General features: G+C 41.0%; 1 protein-coding gene across 1 annotated transcript; it reads right to left on the bottom strand.

The window, feature by feature from the left end:
• Positions 1 to 77: 77 nt before the first annotated feature.
• Positions 78 to 19,123, bottom strand: themis (thymocyte selection associated). The gene is made up of 6 exons (XM_079887556.1): positions 18,698 to 19,123; positions 17,402 to 17,539; positions 13,217 to 13,678; positions 7,469 to 8,538; positions 3,877 to 3,997; positions 78 to 264 (listed from the first exon to the last, which is right to left on the bottom strand). The coding sequence occupies exons 1-6, from the start codon at positions 18,786 to 18,788 to the stop codon at positions 89 to 91; spliced, it is 2,058 nt and encodes a 685-aa protein (XP_079743682.1). The 5' UTR covers positions 18,789 to 19,123; the 3' UTR covers positions 78 to 88.
• Positions 19,124 to 19,372: the final 249 nt, after the last annotated feature.

Here is a 19,372-nt window from a genome sequence, read left to right as displayed (position 1 = left end):
TGTATATATATATATATATATATATATATATATATATATATATATATATATATATATATATATATATATATATATATATTGTGTATAATCATATTGTGTTACTCGGCTTTCCTTTCACGCCCATGTTAATAGGCTGTTCCTGGTACACCCTTCTTATGTTGTCAAGCTGATCCTCATCTATATATTCATAATCATGCACATCATTGTCCTCATCTTGGTTGTTTTCGATGGATATGTTGTCCAGACTTCGGCCCTTGGCGAGAGCTGAAGGAGAATCAAACGGCAACAAAAAGTTTGGGTGAGGACACAAGGGCACACAAGCCTTAAAACACAGCCTGGTAAAGTGTGTCATTTTTTGTGTTAAAATACCTTCTCATGTCCAACCTAAATGTGTAGAGCTAATTATAAAAGAAGCAACTAGTAGATAAAAGATAGAGCAGATACAGCAAGTATTCAGGAAACGTCTCGGTTACGTATGTAACCCTCGTTCCCTGAGTAGGGAACGGAGATGTTACGTTATGATGACTAATGGGGTTTCGCTTAGAAAGCCTCTCACCTTCGAGAATACAAAACAAGCCAATGGCAAGAAAATGCCATGGGTCTGCGGAATTTGCATTGCGTAACTCCATCCCACCTCGTAGGCATATAAGGAAATACGCTGGCAACATGCAGTTATGTTTTCTCGCTGAGGAGCCGAGACTGAACTCAGGCGTTCCAGCGGTACAGAGAGACTGGCATGGTCGAAGGACTCCTACTTAACACAGGAATACCAAGTTACACTTGGAAGCATATCTCTGTGGAAAATGCAACACAATGCCTGCCCGAACGGAGGACTTACAGAATACACATATGACCCGTGAGCGGGCTGCATATGGAAGAACACTGGGGTATCCAGCCCGCAGGGTGGAATCTTTCAACCCCAGGGGTGGCAAGGTGGCTTGCCACCATAACAGACAAAGAGCTGGTCTGAGGTCCTGAAACACTGCGTTCTGTCTACGTAAGCACGGAGGGTGTGTACTGGACAGAGCAGTGCCAAGGCTGGGTCTGCCTCATCCAAGGACAGCGCTTGCAGGTTCACCACCTGATCTCGGAAGGGAGTGGTGAGAACCTTGGGCACATATCCAGGCCGGGGTCTCAGGATCACGTGAGAATAGGCCGGCACGAATTCCAGGCGCGCTTCGTCAACCGAAAATGCCTGCAGGTCCCCTACCCTCTTGATGGAGGCCAATGCAACCAGGAGCGCTGTCTTCAATTCTCGGTGAGAAGAGCACCAGGTGACGAAGAGGTTCCACTTCAACACACAGACATGTCGCGTGGACAATGCTCTAGCAGAAGTGATGGTACTCAAACCTGCCTTCCCGTCCAGAAGCCACACATGTAGGTTCCATAGATCGGGACGAGGGTGCGGTGCAGAGCCAAGTGTACCGCCAGCAACTCAAGGCAATTGACATGCCAAAGGCGCTGGGGTCCAGGAGCCCGCGGCAGCATGTCCATTGCACATGGCGCCCCAGCCCATGGTGGAGGCATCGGTTGATACAACAACATGCCTGGAAACTTGTTCTAAGGGCACTCCGGCCCGTAGAAAGCTGAGGTTCATCCACGGAGTAAAGGTCCGACGGCAGGTTGGAGTAACTGGTACTCGGAGCGTGCCTAGTTGCCATGCCCACCTCGGGACTCGATCGCAAAGCTAAAGCTGAAGCGGTCTCATATGAAGCAACCAGAGCAGCGTATCTGCGGCTGCGGATGCCATATGCCACAGGAGCCTCTGAAATAACTTCAGTTGAACTGCACTCTTGCACTACGTGTACTTGCTCGTAAGCTGGGCGCACATGGCGACCGAGTCGATTTCCATACCAAGAAAAGAGATCCTCTGCACCGGGGAGAGTTTGCTTTTTTCCCAGTTGACCTGAAGGCCTAGGCGGGCTAGGTGCCGGAGCACTTGGTCCCTGTGTTCGCAAACCTGGTCTCGAGAGTGAGCTAGGATCAGCCAGTCGTCGAGATAATTCAAGATGCGAACCCCGTGTTGCCGTAGCGGCACAAGGGCTGCCTCGACGACTTTCGTGAAGACGCGAGGTGACAGGGCTAGCCCGAATGGGAGAACCACGTACTGATATGCCCGCCCCTCGAAAGCAAACCGTATAAATGGTATGTGTAGAGGAAGAATGGAGACATGAAAGTAGGCGTCCTTCAGGTCGATCGCTGCAAAAAATGAGGCAGAATGGCCGGCCTGGACGTGGGAGGTTTTGCGTCCCGGTGTGGGGGAACAGTCATTTGCCGCGTCCTGACAGAGGAGGCCAGGGAAGGACCACCGTTCCACGGGGGCCTGCTCTACCAGGGGTCTGGCGACAGAGGGGGACATGAGTGGCGAGGCTCGTGAGCGGCGCGCACTGTCATCCGAGACCTCTGGTGGTTCAGAGATGGGTGTGTCAGTTCTTTCTTTAACCACATTAAGGTGCTGTCCGACGGGGAGCGAGCAGCGGGGGGAGGAGAACAAAAGATTCTCCCCCAGCTCTCCACCGGGGGAAGGAGTGGCCCTGCTACCATCTCCTGTGAGGAACTGATCGCCATCTCTAAGCAGCCCGTCTCAGGGGCGCCGCTTAGCCTGGCGTTTAGCGGGGCGTGGGGCCGGAGCGGGCTGGGGCGCCTTCCTGCGACCACTTCCACGGCGAGGCCCGGGTGAAGGCTGCTGCTGGGGCCTGGCGGGAGGGGTGGGAGCCGCAGGAGGGCAACCTCGGCGGAGAGCAGGTTGAGGTATCTGTGCTGACGGCTGGGTGGAGGCAGCAGCAGGTCATCGGGGCAGAATGTGTTTAATAGCCTCAGTCTGCTTCTGGGTGGTCGAGAACTGTTGACCTCCGGGAAGAAAAGTATTGGGGGCAGGAGTCAGCGCTCGCAGCACCCAAAAACCAATCGTCCAGGCACGAGCGCTCAGGACAGGGTGGAGGGTTCCACTCAAGCCAGATGCTCGCGGCACTTTGTTCCACACCGTCACCCTAAAGTCACCCTGGCCATCAGCCAAAGTACCACCTCTCGAGGAGGGGGTAGATCGGGGTGTGGATGAGGGGACTCTCGCTCTAGTGAGGTCATTGAGTCTCAACCGCAGTGTCGCGATGGTCATGTTCCCGCAATGAGAACATGAGTCATCCACAAAGCCTGCCTTAGCGTGATCTAAGCTCAAACACGCAAGGCAGCGATTGTGCCCATCAAACTGAGAAACAGTCCGACCGCAACCAGAAGTGCACGGGCGAGTCATCTTTAAAAATTACTTGTTTTTGCAAGCTCTTTTGTGAGAGGGGAAAACTCTGCAGAGTGTTGAAGCAACCAGGGAGAACACACGACTGGCAGATCTCGCTGGAGATCGCTGTCACACCAACACCTGGAGAGTAGCTCGTCTCGAAGAGTGAAGAGAGAAGATCTCAGAATGGCTTGTGGAGTGAAGAATGCTCTTGGCTTCGAAGCGAAAACATAACTGCATGTTGCCAGCGTACTTCCTTATATACCCACGAGGTGGGGCAGAATTACGCTATGCAAATTCCGCAGACCCATGGCATTTTCTTGCCATTGGCTCGTTTTGTATTCTTGAAGGTGAGAGGCTTTCTAAGCGAAACCCCATTAGTCATCATAACGTAACATCGCCATTCCCTACTCAGGGAACGAGGGTTACATACGTAACCGAGACGTTTCCTGAATACTTGCTGTATCTGCTCTATCTTTTATCTACCAGTGAAGGTGAGAGGCTTTCTAAGCGAAACCCCATTCGTCGTCACAACGTAACTCGTAGTGACCACGAAAGGGAACCTGCAGTTCCAGTTGGTGGCACAGACATTACACACTTCACATTCAACATATGCTGATAAACACTAAAGAGAAAGTTCCTACCTTTCTGCAGGGTAGGTTTTGGCAATGTGACTGGACTAGTGGGAATCTTTTTGTCATTTCCATTTTTTGAGTCACTGCATTGCATGAAGTCATCTTGTTTTAAAGGTTCAACACAAAGAGTCTGTTACGGGGATGACAGAACAATAGGAAATTACATGATGTAAATAATAAGTGAATATGAAAGTTGTGTTAGCGTATTTTTGATTGCTTTGCCATTATTTTCACAATCAGTTTTTCAACACCCCTTGTACAAATCATTGACAAACAGATCATAAAATCGCAGATTTTGAATCAATGAGCTTTGTACTTAGAGTTTTGAAAATTTACCAGAGCAGCGTGAACATTTAACAATTCTTTAACAATCACAGCAGTATATAAAATATTTAAATGCATTAATATACTTGGGTACAACAGGGCTAAAGACACACCTTAAGATAAACATGCTTTTCACTGCTCTTATAGTGTATGATTGCAGAAAAAAATATACATGTTTGTATTGAACATTGATGGAGCAAAAGATTCTATGTGAAAATAAATAATGTGTTTTTAATAATGCATCTTGTTTTTAATAATTAAACATGCATCTTGAAAAGCAGGTGTTTTGGAAAGTGCTACGGCAAGTTATCTAGTGGTTTAGAGGAATATAAAATCAAAGGCGCCTTTAGCCCTGTTGTTCCTTATTATGCATGTATCATTATAGGTCAGGCTTAAAATGTAACACTCAGTTTTATACAGTTTATAACAAAGTCTTTCTTTTATACGTCTTTCTATCATTTTTTTTGGTCTCCTCCACTAACAATGTCTGTGAAGATGAAAATCTGAAAGTGTAACGAGAAACAAAATGTGAAAAATAATTAATAATTAATTTTTGAGAGACCTCTATAGACATACAAAGATATATATATATATATATATATATATATATATGTACACAATATATATATAAACAATATAACAAACAATATTTAAACAAGCTGAATATGCTTGCAGATGTGCAATTTCATTATTTTATTTAAAGAACAATAAATAACCTGAATGGTTGCAAAAAAATAACTCGCTGATGAATCAGAGAAGCCCTTTCACCAGTGAGGTGTGCAGTAATAAAATGGTAGAAGATATCTCTTATAAAACGGTTCGGGAAACACCCGTAGGAGTGTAGGCTACAGCGCCTCCTGATGGATCATGCAAAAAGACAATGCATTAAAGCTACAATATGTAATTATAATTTTTTTAGCCGCTAGGGGTCGCTAACCTCTTACAATAACAAAGACGTAGTTTGATGACGCATAACCCCTAATTTCCACCAACTGTGGAACAGCTGCGGATCCGCTCCGGCGATCCACAGCCCTCCGGAGCAGATATGCAGAGCTTCTATTTTTACCGGATGCCGGAGAGCTCCGCAGCAATTCAGCACTTATATCGCGCGGTCATACGTGAATTCGCGACTCGTGACTTCAGCTGTCAGTCATGGCCACAGCCGTTCCGCAACAAATCCGGACCTGGTGGGTATTGAAGGGAGGCGGAGCACGGAGCCGACACGCAGCGGAGCCGATCCGCAGCCATTCCGCTGTTGGTGGAAATCCGGGGTAAGAGGAATTATGGAACTTGTCGTCATGCTGCTGATGGATCTAATAATGTTTATGGATGAGTGAATACATTGATGTTTTTAACATGACTGTGGTATGAAGCAGGGCTTCAGAGTCCCGGGGATATAAAGGAATTAGGACATTTCAAGTGCTGAATAATACTCACACAGGTCAGTTTATTTGACGAATGAAACTCGTGAGGTAACACAGCACTGTTTCACTTGGTCTACACTATCACACTAAACTGCATTTGAGTGTGTTGAAAGTTATAATGTTATTCTATATGTTAGTTTGTCTGTATGAGACTAGCAGTAAGCTAGATCAACATTAGAATAACATACAGATCATATTCTAACATTTCATCATGTTGAGCTATATAACATTGATTAGTTTTATGTACATTTGCTCACCTGTCTAATAAAGAACATGCAAGAGAGGCGACTCTGTCAAGTCGATGTTAGATGTCTTTTTATTTCAAAAATCTTACATATTGTACCTTTAAGAATCGAGAAATCTTTTTTTCTCCCAAGTAATTATCTGGATATTGTTTACTATGTGTGTAATAATGGCAAATAAAGGCCTCTTTCAATGTGTGACATCTTATGTTTCATAAACCTGTTTTTTGTTTGTTTGTTTTTTTTTGGTCAAATGAATCCCTTCATAAATTAACATCATATACTGTATACTTGTCATGTTTTCATTTTTAGCCATTGTGTTTAGTTTTGCTTTGGCTTTTAACACACAAAGCTGAGAACCATCAGAACTTCATCAGTTTGGGTGTCTCTTGAGCAATTACTGCGATGATAGTGATACTTAGGATGGACTTTATTAAAATATAATCCAATATCCATGTATTATGCATTGGCAGATATTTTATAATTTGAAAAAATCTGCTAGTGTAGTAGACAAAATACAGAAGTAGTATTCTACATACAATTTAAAAAGTAATTTTTGCAGTGTAACTCATTACCCATTACATAAATTTGTCAAATTTGGGTAAATTTGACATGTATTTTCTTCTAAGTATGTTAATGCTTCTGCATTTTTTACTTACGAGAGTTCTACGAGTAATGAAACTACTGCACAGTCTCATGTAGCCTGACTTTTGATTATCAGCGAAAGAAATATATGCCACCCATATATCTCGTTTGGCTACTTCCCAGACAGCAAGTTAGTGTCGGCCCAGATCTGGTACACAGGCCGACATTATGGCTTCTGCATTTTTTACTTACGAGAGTTCTACAAATAATGAAACTACTGCACTCTGCTTCAATTGAGTCTCATGTAGCCTGACTTTTGATTATCAGCGTAAGAAATATACACCACCCATATATCTCGCAAGTTAGTGTCGGCCCAGATCTGGTACACAGGCCGACACTATGTCTGGGTTGCTTCTAAGGGCTAAAACTCTGAATATTCTTTCAAACATGTGAAGCCACAGATTCCGGCAAATCCAAGAACTACTTTCAAATCCAGTGACTAGTTCATCATAAACACAAGTTTGTTTTCTAGCAGACTGATGTACCCCGACTCTAGTATGTTGTAGAAAGCCGTAAAATTATAAGGACAGCGAAATAAATATCCAAAGCTATTCTACCAGCTTACATTTTAAAATGATCCTCGTTCATTATGGATCTTCAGTTTTGCTTTGTTGATAAATTACGAGTATTTTCCCACACCAAGAGGCTTGCTATTGGTTGCCGCAGTGAATTTAGGTGCCATATTTCACCAAACTTGAACCTCACATGAAAATTGCATAGGGAATCGGATCTCACATAGATGAAATTCATCAACATGCCGATTCCCCAGCAACCCAGACAGCAACATAGTGTCGGCCCAGATCCAGCCCACATCTGGTATGGGTGGAATCGACACGTACCAGATGTGGGCCAGATCTGGGCCGACACTGTGTTGCTGTCTGGGAAAGGTAAATGTGACAAGCATCTTAAGGCTGCAATTTGAACATGAAGTCCGTAACACCGAATACAATAAAAGACACAGTTTACCTTGGGAGAGCAGCTGGAGTTCTCACTGTTTGCGCTCTCAGATCTGGATGTGAGCATCTTGGGGGGTCGCGGTGGAGGATGTTTGGGTTTTTTTGGCGGCCGTGGAGGGGGTGTAACAGTAGCGACAGCGTACCTCCTGAGTGTGTAGTAACAGTCCTCTGAGATCTCCTCTATGGCTGACATTCCACTACATGTTGGACTCTCGCCAGCCCAGCGCTGTTTTACGTTAAGGATCAAGTCTGTACGATTTACTGGCACCTCCCTGAACTCTGAGAGATCAAGGTTTGACACGAGGAGGCAAGGGTCCGAGATCTCCTCCTCAATGTGCAGACCAGGCAGTCCAGCCAGAACGTCCACCTTCAAAGAGAGGTCACGCACAGACACTTTGACGTTGAAGGGCAGCGGGAACCATCGGCATATTTCCGCAATGGTGTATTGACGCTTGTCCCGAACCAGCTCCATGAATCCCCCCTCCAAACACATGGGGAGGCACACAGGCTCCTTCACCTCTGTCCCGTGGCTTTTCTCTGTGACTTTCAGACATTCAAAATTATCAGCTGCCTTCTCGATCCCATTGCGTGAAACCGCACAGCTCTTGCCTTTTGTCACTATAAACTCGTCTCCAGCATGAACAGAAGCAAGCCCGCTGTACACCGACTCGAAGTCTCTGGTGGCGACCACACGTATCTGTTCGGTCTCGCTGCGTGCCCGTTCCAGATCGTAGGCGGTGGGGAACTGCCGGGGCCGGCGCTTGAAGCGACCGTTATAGGACTCTGGGATAAGAAAGTGTCTTGTTGATTCACGGCACATTTCCGAGGCCAGGATTCGTTTGGTATGAAAAGCATGATGAACGATCACCTGTTTGGCATGGAAAAGGGACTCGAGCTCTGGTGAAAGCTTGAAATGGCTTTCACTTGACAACTTGGCCACCACAGGAAAAAACTCTGGAGGCCTCTTCAAAACATCCGGAAGAGACAGAGGCTGCACAAAGGAGTCACAATCAAACTCTTCTGTGACATCCACTACCTCCACGTCCAAGTTTGACGGGATGAGCAGAAATTTCTCGCTGACTGTGGGAAGAAAGAGTCCAAGTTTAAAGGAATGTGGAACAGAAGACACACACACACACACACTTACTCACACACACACACACACACACACACAGACACACACACACACACACACACACACACACACACACACACACACACGAACACACACACACACACACACACACACACACGCACACACACATACACACACACACACACACACACGAGCAGAATGGAATTTTTGTCCAAACAAACTGCCTATAAGCTTTCATATGTTAATTTAATTGAATGATGATGGTTTATGTACAGATGGCTTTATAAAAATGTTTACAAAGAAACTCTTTCCACTCGTGTTTCATTAAAGGGGTGATGAACTGAGAAATCAAATTTTCCTTGAGCTTTTGACATATAAGAGGTATTCATACTATAAGAATATCCTGTAAGTTTCAGAACTGAAAACTTCCTTGTTAGTCCAATAAAAGCTTTTATTGACACCCGTCACAGCGAACGACAGGTTTTTCAAAGTGGGGATCTATGACGTCAAAGGGTATCAAACCCCGCCTCCGCAGAAGAAGATCAACGCCTACTTCAACACAGCCTGTTTAGCCCCACCCACTGATTCGCGCATTACAGTTTTTTACGATTGCTATGACAGATTTTTCAATACTTTTAACAATTTTCCAAAACTCTTAACACAGTTAGCACTACATCCGCCTGTGTAAGCTATACTATTAACACATTTCTTGTTGCTTTAACACAAAATGCATACAATTAACACAAATTTAAAATGCTTGAACTCCTTTTACACACAAGCTCAAACAAGACCAAAACAATGGATTTTTACTGCCAAATTTACCAATGCTTTAACACTGTATGTCAGAACAGATAACACCATGTTCTAAACCTAACCTTACAGTAAAGTCAAGGTGAACAGCTGTTTATATTGTGAACTGAAACACAAATATATCCCCTGTATTTTATTCTATTCTTACTGAGAAACAGCTGATTGAATTATGCAAATAATTAGAAGATGACTCATGATGAGAAGTTGACTCTTTTTTTTTATTATTATGGTGCTTTTTCTGTTCGTATATTTTGTATTTTCACATTATTCCATTGCTAGTGAGAAACAGCTGATTGAAGTTATGCAAATATGGGACAATGTGGCATTCCACCATTCCCGTGCAGTCACAGCCTGGTTTGAAGCCCATCAGAGGATGATGTCCATTTTCCTTGCCCCATTGAGGAGTTTTCTCAGCCTGGAGATGAAAGGTTTTTGACCATAGTCCACAGGACCAAATGTCCCTCCTGTATGCAAAAGATGCTGTATACCAAGACATCACAGCTGAACACTACCAGGATAAGGCAAGCCAAAAGATTCTTCCCAAGATGCCTTGCCAGGGAAGATATCAGGTGTGATGTGGATGAGAACGTGGACAAATGCAGAAGACCGGGCAGATTAGAAGATGGCCTTTTCTGTTTGTATATTTTGTATTTTCACATACCATAATACTGTAAATGGCAGCTATATTGCATATTTTTGTTATCTTGCAGAAATGTCCTGTTGCAAATAAAGCCGTTACTGCAGCAATTCTGTCTCTGTCTTCTTCTTTTCATAAACCATACATTCTATAAAGCTACTCTAAGAAGGGTCATTTACTGTATTTTGTTGTATTGAATTTCTGCTGCAAAAAACAACAACAAAATGCATGCATTTACATTACAAACAAAACAAAAATGTGGAGAGACTAAATGTAGAAGAAAAAAAAACTGCAGTGCAAAACACAATCTATGATCAATACAATATAATGTCTATTGTATAACGGCATACCTGACACATGTAAAATAATGTAGTTTCTGTAATTCCATCTGATGTTAGTGTTTTTTTGTCATTGTGTTATGATTGACTAAATGTTCCTGTTGGAAGAGAACATGTGTTAGTGTTTTGAATAATTATTTGATTTTGAAACATGTTTGCAGTGTTTTGTTAGACATAGTGTATTGTGTTAGTGTATTATTGTATTTTGAAAATTAGTTTTGGAGTTTAGTTTACAATGTGTGATTTTGAGCATGAAATTAACCGTTTTGCTAATTGTGTGTTTTAGGTGTGTTGGTGCGTTAAGAGTTTAGGAAACTTGTTAAATGTATTGAAAAAACTGTCATAGTGATTGTAAAAAACTGTAAATGAAACTCATTATAATATGCAAAACTGTTATCCAATCATAGCAGTGGCCGTTTACATCCAAGTCTTCAATGCGGCACGCCCATAAAAACCGAGCGTTTCAGGAGCTAGGCTCAAAACCAGGGTAGAAAATAGCCTATTACTTATTCATTTTGATGTTTTTGAATGTAAAAACCAAGCGAACGTCATAAGTTGACCTCAGACAACAATGTAAAAAAATGTAAAAAGCCAGTTCATGACCCCTTTAATAAAGCCTAATGATTTTCCCAGCAAGTCTTTTACAGTTTTTTTTGGATTGCTTAAGCACGATTTTCAAAACAGGGCCCGTGTTTTCAAAACACTACACACAATTAGCATAACCACACACCCAATTAGCAAAACACTACAGATCCTTTGCATAATCAAACACTCTTGTAAAAACTATACACTTCTGTTTAAAAACCACACTTTGTTACCATATGAAACACACACGTTTCACATTACTATACTCTGTTTTCACGAGTTACACTCTGCTGTGATAAACCTAAAACACTTTTAGCACTTCTACTTCCCTATGATTAGAGTATGCTACCCATACACAAAAGAAATTTGTTTGAAATATATTTTCAGAGTATATTTTGGAATATATGCAAATATTTGAAATTGCCCCAATAAATATATTTCACACTTAACATCATATATTTTTGTTATATTTCAATGTATTTTGAATATATGCCACATTTATTTTTGACACTTTTGGGGACCCATACAGAAAAAAAATACATTGAAATATATTCTGAAATATAACAAAAAATATATGATGTTAAGTGTGAAATATATTTATTGGGCCAATTTCAAATGTTTGCATATATTCCAAAAAATACTCTGAAAATATATTTCAAATAAATTTCTTTTGTGTATAGGTACCATCAACAAAGTACAGATATAATGTAAATTTACCGAACACTACACAAGACCAATGTTGCATAGTGAAGAAACTCATTTATTTCTCAACACGCCCAAAATGTTGACATGGAGATTCATAATACTGTAACAAAATGTCACTTTACGTAGTGTACTGTAAGTTTACTGTAAAAAAAAACAAAAAAAAACCCTAGACATTGTCTCTTCGCCTAGCTGGATCTGGCCAGAGAATTTCATCAACATCGCAGGCAATGTTGCAAGACACCTTGGTAAGAAACTTGCACTCTTGAATGACTGCTGCTTTTTATAGTGCTTATACACCTGATTGATGTGTCTACAATTAAGCAAACAACTTTGCACACCTGATGACTGTGTTGAACCAATTGGTTGGACGGTGCGGTAATTTGACAGTTAGTGCTTTGGTATTGCAAGGAAGTGACTTCATGATAGATTTTTGTGTGTAATGTATGTTAAGTGTGTTTAGTGTTTTGCAAATCACTGTGTGTAGAGTTTTGCAACAAGTGTGAGGTTGACAATGTGCTTATAGTTGTGCAAATATGGGCTGATGTTTTGCTTCTTGAGTGTAAGGTTTTGCTAATAGTGTACTACTTTTAATTTTAGTGTGTAAGCAATCCAAAAAAACCTGTAAATTCATCTTCCATGATCAGACAGCAAAAACATCTAACCCTAAAACTGACCCTATTAATCTAAGGGTGTGTTCACACTTATACAGTAGTTTGGTCCTCACCAAAACAGAAAAAGATGCTTTAGTCCTGGTTCACTTAACATTCAGACTGTCATGTTTAAGACCAAACATACAGATGCAGAAAACATCCGAAAACAAAACAGCTTGCAGCTTGCAACTTGCAACGGAACTTGCATAGCATCCAAAACATGTTGGGCTAAATGCGCTCATTGTATGTGCAAAGATATGATGGTATTTTTACAAGCTGAAACTCATGAAGAGCTTAGAATATGTGTAAAGGAGTCAAAACAGCAGCAAGAATCCCTCCGTCACACACACACACACAAACACACATTTCACTGCTCCAATGCTGAGAAGAATTTGACTTCTTTTTTAGGGTCGCATCTTGTGACTTCACGTCGTGTTTTTGGTTGGTTTACATGTCTTTGGTCCGTGTTGTGTTCATATTTCGAGACTCGGCTCATTTGATGCGCACCAGCGTTCAGATGGCAGCGTTCACACAACCGCACTAACAGAGCAATCGCACCAGGGTTCATTTAATCAAACCAAACATGCCAAGAGTGAACACACCCTAAATGTCCTTCAAACAATATACATTTACTTGAAAAGTAAAATATTATCTCTTGTTTTCAGAGAAATATAAGATTTATAGTAAAAAATTAATTAAAAGGGAAAACTATTTTTTTTCTCATGCCTTTGGCAAATAGTATTTTTCATTTTAAGCATAAAGCTCATTCAATTTTGTTAGATTTCTCTGTGAACAAAAATAATTATATCTTTGGTTTAGATATTTTTACAGGAAAACAAGAGAGAAAAAAAGATTTGCTGCAGTGTCGCTATAATTTTGTTATTAATAAAGTTTGTGCACACCGCTAGAATAGAAATGAAACTAGTGTCATACTCACGACTCGTAACGGCCTTCAGTTCATACACTGGAGTCAGGATCAGCTCTCCAGACACGTTCTCCAACAAACTGGAAAAAAAGAAGTCCTTCTTGGCCGGAGCTTTGACCTCGGTTACAGTCCTCTTCCTGCCTTTGGAGATCTTCCACTCCGCGACCTCTTTCAGGGTGTAAAACTGGTCGTCCTCACACTCTATGAAGTGTCCCTGCTGGGAGAAGCTCAGGCTGAAGCAGAACTTGGGCTCTCGGAGCAGAAGTTCACACTGCACGTGTCCAGCGCCGAGCTCGTGGGAGACGCCGGTGATCCTGAAGCTGTCTCTCTCTCTGATGAAGCCCTGAGGCAGCTCGATGTCCTGACAGCTGAGGAACACGGGCTGGCCCAGCCGATGAGAGCTGATCTTCAGCGAGACGGCTATCTCCTGAATGCTTCGGTACGGCTGACTGTCAGACACCAGTTTGAACAAACCTGTCACACACAGCACAATGCCAAAATTGAGCCGTTATGAGAGCAAAATTGGTGACAACATAGAGAATGTGGATTATAATAAGTGTACAAACACATAAGTTGTTTAGTGAGTCATTAGCAGGGGTATCATCATACACCTATTTATTGGTAGGTCGCTGGGTCACAGTCCTGGCTTACTTGATAAGCTTCTCACCATTGTGAATTCTCAAGTGGACTTTAAGGCTTTCACCTGCCCTATTGTTCACAGCCCTGGCTTACTTGAAAGCAAAGACTTTAGATATACAAAGGTGGCACACTTGAATTACAATCAATGGGAAAAAGTGCAATACGCAATATGGTGGAATAAGTCCCGCCTTCTAAATAAAAGAGCCAATTGCAAATTGGTAATGCCATTGCATCACTGCTGTTGGTCCAGCCTGAAAAAATTCACTTTGTCATGATTTAAGCAATTAGAAACACATTTTGTCAGATCTGACAGTTGTCAGATTTCATTGGTGATTTCAAATATGAAAAAAGGGGATGGAAAGGCTTAGCGCCAAACACTAGTCCCAAACAGATGATGAATTAACTTCTTGCAGTGCATTGATAAAAAAAAAAAAAAAACTCAAAAAACAGACAAAAAGATCTGCACACGAAAATTGGCCTAAAAGCTCATAAGATTTCGCGGGCACCTTGATATCAATTTGACGTCAAAAGTTAATCAAGACTTGATCAAGATACTGCATATCATTTTAAGGTCCGTTTGTAAGGCAATGTCTTCCAGTGGTAATTAGGTGAAAAGAGAAAGTTAATACCCACACTGAAATTGGTTTATCGATATGCAGGTCAATATGTTTGACATTCAGTTTACATCAAATCAATGTCATGGATTGGTTTTGATGTCAATTTGAAGTCCATATTTGACAATATTTTTGACACTGATTTTGACATCAATTTGATGTCTTTTCAACATCAATTGCCCACTGATACAGTGCAAAAGTGCAACAAAAGTGCAGGGTGTGATTTCAAATATGAAAATGATTGGCTTGAGCAGCTTTGGAGAATTTGATGTTTCCCCATTCAGAGAGATCGGAGCTAACTATCTGACTGAAACAGCTGGTGTTTCCAACATGGCCGCCGAGTCAAATGACTTGCCTTAAAAGGGACTTTGTGCCCTAGGCAAAATAAGACATGCCCAATGGAAAAGATCGTAGTAGTTACATGTCCATCATCTCTGACTCAGTCAAGTGAAGACGGAGGTCATCATCCTCCAATCCAGCCCAGCACTGCAACATCACTTCTCCATTCGGCTAGGATCGTCATGTACAGCGCTATCCTGGACAACCTCAGGGTTGTGTGTGATGAGCAGCTGACCTTCACAGACCACATCTGCATTTTATAACAGTAGGATCAAACCTCTGCAAATAACCAATAAGGCAGCAGTGTGCTTGGCCTTTAATAGACAGCATGAGTTCCCGCTTCACTCGTCGCTGCTCACACCAGGTTCAAGACACTGATGTTTGTTTCCTCATACTTCCTCTCACTTCTACAGCCAGATCTACACCCTCTCCAGAAGCCTGAGAGATCGACACTCCACCGTACATCAACAATAGACACACAATCACTTCACTTTCACTGTTCTCCGCTGGTGGAATGATCTTCTCAGTCCAGTGAGAAGAGCCGAGTCTCTTGCCACTCAACATTCGGGATGGTTGAAACATGAAGTTGTATCACTGTCAGTTTAACCTCTCAGAAATGATCTACAGGGTTCAAATCTCTATCATACAGGAGCACGACCTGCCCGAGGCGACAGCACATGTCGTGAGCCACGGTGTATTAATAAAAAATAAAAAAAAATAGGTAGGGAAATAAAAAAAATCTTATTTACAGTTTTTTTTATTCGCTTTGGTACTATTTTCACAAGTAAGGTGTACATTTCCAAACCTCTTAGTGCTAATATCACAACAGATCTTTTTTTCAAACATTTCATCATGTTTTCAGTTGTGTTAGCACAATACACAAAATCACAAAGTATCCTTTTCACAACACAAAATAAGTGTTTCGTCTACATGTTTCATTCACAGTCACTGCCTTTCATAAAGCTCTTACTATCAAACCTTAGATTTGCATCTCTTCTTGTTCAGTTTAATACATTTGTCTATTATTTAATCCAACTGATCTTAATGGTTAATCAATGAATCATTTGGTACACCCATAGATTTCTATAGATATTGATTATACAGTTTCTATAGAACTTGTTTGCAATTTCCGATATGGATAACCAAATTAATTCTTTTGACATAAGTGATTTATAGATAATAACCACCATGATGTTCAAAGTATGTGTGTGTGTCTGTGTGTGTGTGTGTGAGAGAGAGAGAAAGATACAGAGAAATTTGCCATTTGAGAAAATAAAGCAGAATCGAGTATAAGTGAGAGGAAACAGTCGATGACTGTAAAACTTCAGATTGATCAGAGATGCATCAGTAGACGGGAGACAGACGGCATCAAATACAGCATTTTACATTACAGTATGTATGCCATGTGATACTGTAAACATGGTAGAGACATTACTGTAACTCAACCTTTATCTGTAAAGGTCCACTACAGTATATTCAGTATAATTTACTGTATTCATTGCCAGCAAACTCTGTTCTAGCACAGAACCTCATGGCTGTGCTTCATCACAGCTTTTGATAGATACGATTACAAACATTATGGATTCAATTACTTCTAATGTGGCAACTGTAGCCTGTATTACTGTAATTATTTCAGCAACAATGGTGATTTGAAACATGTATCTTGCATTGTTGAACTGATTGTTAAAGTACTAAATTGAAAGAAGATCATACTGTTGTGTTTCTGTGATTAAACCAAATGTTCTCATTACATATTACAATAATCTTGTGTTTGAAACAATGATTATGTGGACTGAAATGTGTATAACTGTAATGAAAGCATGAGATCAGGGTTTGAAGGAATGACTAGCTGTGTTACAAGTGTGATCAGTGTGGATTTTTGTACTAAGAGTTTTGAAAATGTACGCCTTACTTGTGAAAATAGTACCAAAGCGAATTAAAAAAAACTGTAGTTTGATGTAAAAAATATCGACTCAAAACGTTCACCAAAATGTAAAAAAACAAACAAACTATAATCCTGGCTGAGCAGACGGGGAGATTTGCAACACGACTTCCTCCGTTCGCATCTATTTGAGACACAAAGACTGAACGAAATGGAAAGCCGACATCTGACACAACTGTGAAAGTACTAGCACACGCACACATACTCTACATTTCATGTTTTATGTATCTGCATTTGATTTATGCTTGTGGAGTTTTTTGGTGTTTTTGAACTATTTTTGAAATTTTAAAATTCATTTTAAGCATTTTAATTAAAAAGGGAAACAATGAAATGGAGCATAACTGGGAGTTTTGTTAAAGTTAATTCAGAAACAAACTGATGACATGGGATACATTAAAGATTTATATAGACTTTTGAGGGTATAATAGGATAAATACTTAAGCAAAACTGCAACTGAATGGAAGCTGCTGCTCAAATGGACTGAGCGAGTTTAGTTTTCTTCTGCCGCATTTCAACCAACAATAACTAGATCACTTACAAATCCAAGATACAAATCAAGCAAGTTGTTTTAGCAAGTTGCTTTCCAAACAGAATTTTTTTTAAATATCTGTATATAAAAGAAAGAAATGACTTTAGTTTGTAAGGCCTGGCTCTGGCGTGTACCTGGATACTCCACCGGTATGTCGATCTGAGTGTTGCTGGAGCTCTGCGCTGTGAATCTGGTGATGGTGATTTCGATGATTTTCAGCAGATCTCCAGTCGAAAGACAGCACTCTCTTCCAAACATCTCATACACGCAGCCTGAAAAACACCAGTGTTTTCACACACACATTAAACATGTCAAAGCTCTCAGGATTCCAGTCCATTCAGCTTGTATTGCTGCACAAATCAGAGTACTGGAGCAGTTAAAAATGCTGAAATTATGTAGTGTATGCAGTTAATGACATCACGAACATCAGGCATATTACACAGCGGAGAGAGCTAGAAAAAGATCAGACACAGGTTGGTTTCCGCTCATGATATCATGTGGTTTGAAAATAAACTTTTCTTTGTTTCTTCAACTGATATATTAAGGCATTCAGTCATCTTGCCTGTTACAATTAACTCTAAATCATTTAAAAACAAGTTTTATTTTGTTGCAAAATCATATTTGATTTAAAAAGGAATTTATATATATGCAAGGTGTAAGGATACCCTCGTGTCACGTTTTTATATATGTCACGATACCATATTATTGCGATATTCCAAGACATATGGTAAAAGGTTAACAAAAATTGCACTGTTGATTAAAATGCTAATTTGGTATTACATTGTGTGTGTAGGCTAAATGAACAGGCTTGGACTTGGTGCTGGAAACCCAAAGCACAGGACAATAGAGACACCAGAATAACAATATTCATGATTCTGAAGCTGAAAATACTGAATTATTTTAGATGAATATGTTTGCACTCTTTCACTGACTAGATATATTTAAAATAGTGTAGGCCACTTTTTACTGGTAACATCAGACATTTGGCCTTATCAGGACCCACACATATTCCCCCATTGCCTTATTACACATTATATTCAACATTATATATAGCAGTTTAATGTAGTAGCCTACTGACACTAAAACTCAGTAAACTTGATTTTTTTTTCTCACACAGTAAATTAGTTTATTTATTTTGGATGAACTATACACAATATAGTTGCATTTTTGTATTGCGATATATTGTGACACGTTATGTTGTTACACACATAGTGCTCGTCTTCAAATCCAAATTACGTAACAGGATTACATTGTCTTTTATCAAATTTGTCAATTATTAACAACATATTTTTCAACATGTCCACAGTTTGTTTCTCAACGGCAAACCCTCACCTAGGCCAATACGTGAGACGGATATTCTAGATATTACGACGTTCAAAACTCATAATCACAGCTGTTGTCTGATGAACTCTGAGCAGGATTTAGCTTACCTTGATAGTATATTCCTGACTGGATCTGAAGCACTCGAGGGAAAGTTGTAGGATCCACAAACTGTGTGAATTCATGCAGTGTCGTAGCCATCTTCTGCTGTGTGTGTGAGGAGACGCTTCTAGAGCTGAGAGCGAAGGCTCGTCCATAAAGCTGGACGGTGGAGGAGAACCCTGATGCCCTTCGGCCCTCCAGATGACCCTGAGCTCAGAAGTGTAGAGGGAGAAGGAGAACGAGACAGCGAGGCATCGAGCGCAGAGGAGGAGGAGGAGGAGGAGGAGGAGGAGGAGGAGGACAGGAAGCCACCTTCAGCTCGAACACCACAACTCAACGCATTGTTAAGCAGAGCTGCACCGGGGATTCTGCAAAAGTACTATGACATACATGACATACAACAGCTCCCACATCCTCTGCCTGACTTCATGACACCAGGGCCAAAACTAAGCAGGGATCCAACTCTTCGAAACAAGCGTTCATGTCACTGCAATATATCACTTAAAAAAAAGAATCTTGTAGTTTTTACAGAAGAAAAACTGGCAGCTGTGGTTGCCAGAAAAAAATCTGTAAAAAACTAAAGAAGTAAACATTTACAGAAAGATTTTTACATTTTAAAACTGTAATTTACAACGAAAAAAAAAAAATGTTAGCTAGGCCACGCTGTACTTTTAACATATATT

This window comes from Squalius cephalus, assembly GCF_949319135.1.
Source record: "Squalius cephalus genome assembly, chromosome: 12".
Lineage (NCBI taxonomy): Eukaryota > Metazoa > Chordata > Actinopteri > Cypriniformes > Leuciscidae > Squalius > Squalius cephalus.
The sequence above is the reverse complement of the archived record's forward strand: the minus strand, read 5'-3'. Positions and strand labels throughout refer to the sequence as shown.

Excerpts from the sequence above, each read along its gene's own strand:
- themis (XM_079887556.1), bottom strand. The coding sequence starts at position 18,788 with ATGGCTACGACACTGCATGAATTCACACAGTTTGTGGATCCTACAACT. Across the intron at positions 13,679-17,401 it reads CATACCGGTGGAGTATCCAG|GTTTGTTCAAACTGGTGTCT; the intron begins GTACACGCCAGA and ends TGTGTGTGACAG. Across the intron at positions 265-3,876 it reads AAAACCTACCCTGCAGAAAG|CTCTCGCCAAGGGCCGAAGT; the intron begins GTAGGAACTTTC and ends ATTCTCCTTCAG.